The sequence below is a fragment of the Pseudochaenichthys georgianus genome, chromosome 13, assembly GCF_902827115.2.
Source record: "Pseudochaenichthys georgianus chromosome 13, fPseGeo1.2, whole genome shotgun sequence".
Lineage (NCBI taxonomy): Eukaryota > Metazoa > Chordata > Actinopteri > Perciformes > Channichthyidae > Pseudochaenichthys > Pseudochaenichthys georgianus.
This window is the reverse complement of record NC_047515.1, coordinates 17,315,228-17,323,792: the sequence shown is the minus strand read 5'-3', so window position 1 is coordinate 17,323,792 and position 8,565 is coordinate 17,315,228. Positions and strand designations below refer to the sequence as shown.

General features: G+C 46.7%; 1 protein-coding gene across 1 annotated transcript; it reads left to right on the top strand.

The window, feature by feature from the left end:
* Window positions 1–7,185: 7,185 nt before the first annotated feature.
* On the top strand, window positions 7,186–8,160 carry LOC117457720 (olfactory receptor 2AT4-like). Its single transcript, XM_034097935.1, has one exon. It carries the CDS (start codon window positions 7,186–7,188, stop codon window positions 8,158–8,160), a length of 975 nt encoding a protein of 324 aa, XP_033953826.1.
* Window positions 8,161–8,565: the final 405 nt, after the last annotated feature.

Below are 8,565 nucleotides of genomic sequence, written 5' to 3'. Positions count from 1 at the left end.
CTCGTTCTTTCGGTCATGACCCATCCTTCATGACCATAGGTGAGGGTAGGAACGAAAATGGCCCGGTAGACAGAGAGCTTTGCCTTCCGGCTCAGCTCCCTTTTCGTCACAACGGTGCGGTAAAGCGACTGCAATACCGCTCCCGCTGCTCCGATTCTCCGGCCCATCTCATGCTCCATTGATCCCTCACTCGAGAACAAGACCCCGAGATACTTGAACTCCTTCACTTGGGGTAAGGACTCATTCCCTACTTGGAGTGGACAGTCCATCGGTTTCCTGCTGAGAACCATGGCCTCAGATTTGGAGGTGCTGATCCTCATCCCAGCTGCTTCACACTCGGTTGCGAACCGATCCAGTGAGTGCTGAAGGTCGCAGACCGATGAAGCCATCAGAACCACATCATCTGCAAAAAGCAGTGGTGCAATCCTTAGTCCACCGAACTGCAGACCCCCCCCCCCACGACTACGCCTCGAAATCCGATCCATGTATATTACAAACAGGATTGGTGACAAAGCGCAGCCCTGGCGGAGGCCAACCCTCACCGGAAATGGGTCCGACTTACTGCCGAGGACCCGGACACAGCTCTCGCTTTGGGAGTACAGAGATTGGATGGCCCTGAGTAGAGACCCCCTCACCCCATACTCCCGCAGCACCTCCCACAGTAACTCCCTGGGAACCCGGTCATACGCCTTCTCCAAGTCTACAAAACACATGTAGACCGGATAAGCGTACTCCCAGGCCCCCTCCAGGATCCTTGCGAGAGTAAAAAGCTGATCCGTCGTTCCACGACCAGGACGGAATCCGCATTGTTCCTCCTCAATCTGAGGTTCGACAATCGGCCTGACCCTCCTTTCGAGTACCTTGGAGTAAACTTTCCCGGGGAGGCTGAGTAGTGTGATGCCTCTGTAATTGGCACACACCCTCTGATCCCCCTTTTTGAAAAGGGGGACCACCACCCCGGTCTGCCACTCCTTCGGTACCGTTTCCGACTTCCACGCAACGTTGATGAGACGTGTCAACCATGACAGTCCCTCAACACCCAGAGCCTTCAGCATTTCCGGGCGGATCTCATCCACCCCCGGGGCTTTGCCACTGTGGAGTTGTTTGACGACCTCAGTGACCTCGCCCCGGGAGATTGGCGTTGATCCCCCGTCATACTCCAGCTCTGCCTCTAACATAGAGGGCGGAGTTGTCGGGTTCAGGAGTTCCTCAAAGTGTTCCTTCCAACGTCCCAACACTCCATCAGTTGAGGTCAACAACGTCCCATCCTTACTGTACACAGCTTGGATGGTTCCCTGCTTCCCCCTCCTGAGGTGTCGGACAGTTTTCCAGAACAACTTTGGTGCCGCCCGAAAGTCCTTCTCCATGTCTTCTCTGAACTTCTCCCACACCCGCTGCTTTGCCTCGGCCACGGATGAGGCTGCTGCCCTTCGGGCCTGTCGGTACCTTGCAACTGCTTCGGGAGTCCCCCGGGATAACAAATCCCTGAAGGCCTCCTTCTTCAGTCAGACGGCTTCCCTGACCACCGGTGTCCACCAGGAGGTTCGAGGGTTACCGCCCCTTGAGGCACCTAAGACCTTGAGACCACAGCTCCCCACCGCGGCTTCGGCAATAGAGGCTTTGAACACCGACCACTCTGGTTCAATGTCCCCAACCTCCACAGGAATGCCCGAAAAGCTCCGCCGGAGGTGTGAGTTGAAGGCCTCCTGAACTTGGGCCTCCTCCAGACGTTCCCAGTTCACCCGAACTACACGTTTGGGCTTACCAGGTCTATCCAGAGGCTTCCCCCGCCACTCGACCCAACTCACCACCAGATGGTGATCAGTTGACAACTCCGCCCCTCTCTTTACCCGAGTGTCCAAAACATACGGCCTCAGGTCCGATGATACGATAACGAAATCGATCATGGACCTTCTGCCTAGGGTGCTCTGGTACCACGTACACTTATGAGCATCCTTATGTTCGAACATGGTGTTTGTTATGGCCAATCCATGACTAGCACAGAAGTCCAGTAACAAACCACCACTCCGGTTCAGATCAGGGGGGCCGTTCCTCCCAATCACGCCCCTCCAAGTGTCTCCATCATTGCCCACATGTGCGTTGAAGTCTCCCAGCAAGACTAAGGAGTCCCCTTCAGGAGCCCCATACAGGACTCTTTCCAGGGTCTCCAAGAAGGCCGAATACTCTGAACTGCTGTTGGGTGCATAAGCACACACAACAGTCAGAGTTTTCCCCCCCATAACCCGCAGGCGTAGGGAGGCGACCCTCTCGTCCACTGGGGTAAACTCCAACAACGAAGCACCTAACCGGGGACTTGTGAGTATCCCCACACCCGCCCGGCGCCTCACACCTTGAGCAACTCCGGAGAAGAATAGAGTCCAACCCCTATCCAGAAGTAAGGTTCCAGAGCCGACGCTGTGCGTAGAGGTGAGCCCAACCAGATCCAACTGGTACCGCTCCACCTCCCGCACAAGCTCCGGCTCCTTCCCCCCCAGAGAGGTGACGTTCCACGTCCCCAAAGCCAGCTTCTGCCGCCCGGGTCTGGTCCGTCGAGACCCTCCGCTTTCACTGCCACCCGTCTGGCAGCGCACCCGACCCCATCGATGTTTCCCGTAGGTGGTGGGCCCGCGGGACAGAGAAGCGGAGGTGTTGCCCACGTTGCCTTTTCGGGCTGGGCCCGGCCGGGCTCCGTGGCAAGCCCGGCCACCAGACGCTCGCCGACGAGTCCTCCTTCTGGGCCTGGCTCCAGAAGGGGACCCCGGGCTTCCTCCGGGCCGGGTATCCTCACTTCTTGTTTTTCCTTTCATGAGGTCTTTTGAACCAATCTTAGTCTGGCCCCTTGCCTGAGACCAATTTGCCATGGGAGACCCTACCAGGAACACAAGGTTCCAGACAACACAGCCCCCAGGTTCATCAGGGCACACAAACCTCTCTACCACGGTAAGGTGCTGGTTCTTCAGAGAGGACAGTGGTTACAACCAACAATAAAACAACAGAGGAGCGGTGTCCTGCTGCACTGAGCAGGGCAGCTGAGAGAGCGAGAGCCTGTTCTGCAGCCCTCTTATATACTGGAAACAAGTGCCACAGGTGGGTCCCATCACTGCTGATTACAAGAAACACACAGGTTACAGCAGCACCACCTGCTGGACAACCACAGGGTTGTCACACCACCCCCATAAAAGAAGTGTCCCCAAGACACTGAAACATCCAACCCAATAACAGAGCTTATACTTACATATAATACATTAAACATTGCTTACCCGGGTGTAAATGTTACCCTAGTTTACCACTGCCTCCACATTCACCAACTCGGCACCCTGAAAGAGCAGGAATACACTGGAAAAAAGAGGTGAAAACAGGAACAAAAACCACCTTAAGGTACTGCTCTCGACAAAGCATCAGCCATCACATTTTGGGAACCTTTGAGATGTCGGATGTCCAAATGGAAAGGCTGTAGAAACCGGGACCATCTCATTAACCGCTGGTTTGGATTTGGTGACCCAAATTGCCTTTTGGGTCTTGCTCTTTATATGCCTGGGCTCGTGTTACTGCACAAGGTGAAACAAAAATGAGTTACATGCTAGAAATACCTTTGTCAGCTTTTTCTCAGGGTCAGCAAGTTCTCTCACCACTGGCTTTGAGGATACCACTGGTGAAGGGAGCACATCGGGCCACAGCCTGCCACCAGCCAAATCATTACCCAGGATGACTGCCACTCCTGGAACAGGCAAAGAAGGCCGGACTCCCATGGCAACCTCGCCCTGCCCTAAATCACAGGACAACACCAACCGATGCTTTGGAGCAGACCGCAAATGCATCCCCATTCCCCTAGCCTAGACAATACACAACTTCCAGTGTCAGTTTCCGAGGAAAATGGAAGAACACCCTCATGTACGAATCCAAAGCACCTGTGTCTCAGTATCTAAACAAGGAATTTCTTGTCACTTCCTTGCAAAGACACATAAGCTTGATGTATGAAAGTGGCATAACCTGGATCAAATTCCTCTGCTACCAGGGAGGGGTGAGGCTTCACCTCCTGCAGGGCTAGTCCCAAGTTAGAAACCACAGCAGCAACTGGTTGCGGGGTAGTATGGAGTTTAACCACAGCTATAGCCTCATCCCTAGCAGCCTTGTGGGGAGTATGGCATTTAACCGCAGCTATAACCTCCTCCCTAGCAATTTTGCAGGCAGGAGCTGCAAGGGCAACAGGCCTGGGAACTTGGTCATTTTGGAGTCCCTTGGTTTTTTCATTAAGTTCCAGGCATTCATTTTTCCAGTGACCATTACCCAAACTGAAGTTACAAGTATTTAGATCTACTTTGTCCCTCCAGCTAATGCACGAACCTTTGCTCCGACCTTAACACTTCACCCACTTTACATCTGGGGTCACCAGACCAGTTATTTCTGCTCCCCCAGTCAAATCTCTCCCCTGAATGAATCTTGTGTGTTAAAGTGTATTCATCAGCTTACACCCCAGCATCTGTTACATTTTTAACCTTATGCTCATTCTGGTACGTTGCAACGCGTTCTGGAAGGACATCATTGAATTGTTCAAGGAGGAACAGTTCCTTCAAATCATTAAGATGTACTACTTCGGAAGCCATGACCCATCGATTAAATTTCATCGTCAGCTCCCGAACAAGTTCCACATAGGTCTGTCCTTCTGACTTCCTTAGCTTCCTGAACTGCTGGCGGTAGGCCTCAGGCACCAACTCATAAGCTTTTAGAACGGCAGTCTTCACCCTTAAGTAATCTTCACTGTCAGCCATACTTAATGCAGAGAATGCTTATTGAGCCCTACCAGTTAACACACTGTAACAGCAATGTTTTCTCTGAATCAGACCACTGTCGTCTTTGGCTAAGTCGCTCAAAAAGTCAAAAAAAAGAATCGACAGTCTTCTCCTCGAATTTCGGTAACAACCGCAAGTTATAAGCTACATCAAAAGTTGCTGGGGACACTCCAGAAGAAAGCTTACCCTCTTGGATGAGGTCGAACTTGTAATGCTCTTGTTGCAATTCAGCTTCCCGCACCACTGTGGTTAACCTTAAACACTCCATCTCAGTTTCCTGTTCACAAGCTCTAGCCCAGTCCTCACGAGCACTTGCTCGTTCACTGTCTTGTTGGTACTGCAGTAGCAGTATTTCCTTTCTCTGTTCAAATGTCATTTCACCAAACTCAAACAAAGAAAAACCTGTACTTCTCTGCCGCTCTGGATTTATAGCTGCCTTCTCAGCCAACTCCTCTGAACCATCATCGACAGCCACTGCTGGCAGAATTTCTTGCAGTACCAACAGTTGGTCTTTAGTACATTTGTCCAGCAGTTCCACACTGGGACACTTACCAAAATCTGTCAATGTAGCCATGATTATGCAAACTCCCTTGAACCTGGTGCACAGACACCTACAAATATATATATATTTTTTTGTTTCACTCTGGAATACCTCTCCCCTAGCTAACTGCCTACCCAATACTAGCCATCTTGTCTCACCCTAGTCTTCATGCATGCCACAACAGGTGTTTTAAACATTTACCCAATGACCCGGTAAAGCCCCAGTGAAGCTGTTACTCAGCAAGACAGCCACGGACGTGTACCCATGACAAAAAAATGTCGAATCATGTTTATGCACAAAAATAACAAACAAAAACAACAAACCAACAGGCTCCCCTGAAGGAGATGTTGCTTATGCCTATCAGGAAAGGTAATTCCAAAGCTACACCTTAATGCCCTACACCAGGAACAAACTGTCTAACAATCAAGGCAGACAAATCAAGTCAACACATATCACCTGGTTCTTGGATCGGACGAGCCCCCCCGTATGTTACAAGCTGGCTCTGCTTGCAACATAAGGACAACAGTTCCACACAGGAGTTGCCCAAAACAATCATTTATTTTACCCCACACAGTGGTTACAACCAACAATAAAACAAAACAGAGGAGCAGTGTCCTGCTGCACCGAGCAGGGCAGCTGAGAGAGAGCGAGAGCCTGTTCTGCAGCCCTCTTATATCCTGGAATCAAGTGCCACAGGTGGGTCCCATCACTTCTGATTACAAGAAACACACAGGTTACAGCAGCACCACCTGTTGGACAACCACAGGGTTGTCACAGTCCTCTTGTGAATTGTATACAAGGTCACAGGTCCGAATCAATGCCAGTAAAGTCCCCCCCCTCATGTTCAAGGTTCAAGGTTCTTTATTGTCAAACTAACATAGCTACAGAGAAAAATCTTAGGTCACAGGCTTCTCCAACAATGCAACACAATAATACAGATAAGCAGACAATATTAAAGCAATATTAAAGTATATTATATTAAAAGTAATACAAAAGAAAAATAGTTCTAAAAAAATGGAAGTGGAATAGTGCAATACAAGTCTATATACAAGTTATTGGAATGATATATTCGATAATAGATACATTTTTAAAAAGTGTTTTTATTAACTTATTTCAGGTTAAACTACTCACCAAGTGTTCTTTAGTTATTGAAAGAAGCCTCATGGTGGCCTTTAATTGCATCTCAAATCACTGTGGTCCTCTGCTACATTAAACACTGGGGATATTAACACTCCCTCCTCAGTGTTACATTAGGTACACATTGGGGTTTGGTTCAAGTACAGTTGTTTACTCCTGTGGGATTTATAATTTGTTGTTATTATTAAATTAACGGTTATTTCATTAAATGTTAGGAGGTAAGTGTTCCTGAATTTCCCCAGTGACCAATTTAATGGTAATTACTCTATTAGCTAATAGGATATTAATACCTGGCACGAAATCAGAAATATTGTTCGTCTTACTTTTGCTCTTTCTAATGGATTTCTATATATGCATGATTACACATTGCCATTGGTGTTGCTAAGAGGGATTAAAGGCAGACTGATCCACAGAGAATAAAGATAAAGATCTGAACCAGCGGGTGATTCAGAATATGCTGCCAAACTGTTTGAGAAAGGTAAGTGTACAAGTTTGAGCCCTATGAATTGATGCAAAGTCTTACAGGAAATACTCATGCTTTATTTATTCTACTGTAATGCATAACAGTTACTATAAAGTGTTTTTAACAGATCAAGAACCATTTGCTACACTGCTATTGTTTAAATGTCAGATATTATGTTAATGAGCTTTATCTTATACGTTGAATAACTTCCCCCATATTTTCTTTACAGTGTGTTCAGGACATTATAGTCCATCATGGCAGAGGGAAATCAGAGCACTGTGACTGAATTTATCCTCACTGGCTTCCCTGGACTTCATCCAGAGTACCAAGACCTTGTTTCAGCAATACTGTTCTTTGTTTATTTCCTAACTATGGCGGGCAATGTAACAATTCTGTTTCTATTTGCCACAAACCACAGCCTTCATAAGCCGATGTATTATATCATTCTGAATCTGTGTACATGCGACATTCTCTTTAGCACAACCACTTTACCTAAGATCATCAGCAAGTATTGGTTTCATTCAGGGACTATTTCATTCACAGCTTGCTTTGTCCAAATGTTTTTTGTTCACTATCTCGGCACAGTGAATTCCTATATTCTGTTCCTGATGGCTTTAGATAGGTATTTAGCGGTCTGCCATCCTCTCAAATATCCCATTCTTCTTAATAACTCCACTCTCCTAATTCTAAGTATTACTGCGTGGGTTGTCGCTAATGCAGGACCTTTAATGATGGTTATTAGGGCATACCCTCTTCCTTACTGTGCCTCAAACATCATCAACCACTGCTACTGTGATCATATTGGTATAACAATCCTAGCATGCACTGACCGGGCCCCTTATGGTTTTCCTGCTTTTGTGATTGCAATGGTTATGTTACTGGGACCTCTGGCATTCATTGTGTTCTCATATTGCTGTATAATTATAGCAGTACTTAAGATTGCAAATGTACAAGGTCGCATCAAGTCTCTGTCCACTTGCAGCACTCAACTGATCATAATCTCGCTCTATTATTTACCCAGATGTTTTGTATATTTGGCCAGCAATGTTGGCATTACGTTTAGTGCTGATGTGCGAATAGTAATTATCATGATGTATAGCCTTTGCCCCCCGATGATTAATCCACTTATATACTGCTTAAGAGCTAAAGACATGAGAGAAAGCTTGAGGAAACAATTCAAAAGAAGAGCAGTTCTTAAAAAAGCACACGTTTCAGCTATTAGTGACTGATGATAATATTCAATGTTTTAATTTTGTATTTGATTTAGCCATCTTTCTATTTGGGACCGGAATAGTTACTTACTGATAAGGACAAATTGAAAGCTAAAAATGTACAATATTTGCATCTTTGATTAATTAAAAATGTTCCCCTTATCAATATGAGTTTTTTTCTTTTTGTTAAGTGAAATTTGGTCAAAGGTAATGACATAAAGCATGATAAGCGTATAGTTTACATTTGTGTATGCATTTTATAATATTATATAGACAGTAAATGTGGATGTTATTCTTTGGTGGATGTTAACAATCATAGATAATCTTTTTTTCCTGTGAGATCAATTTATACTTTTCATGCTTTCATTGTACACCATAGATCTAATTCATATAGATGTTTTTTAATGTGATGTTCTTACAATA

Bases quoted from the DNA above. Each gene is read 5' to 3' on its own strand.
- LOC117457720 (XM_034097935.1), top strand. From the start codon at position 7,186: ATGGCAGAGGGAAATCAGAGCACTGTGACTGAATTTATCCTCACTGGC.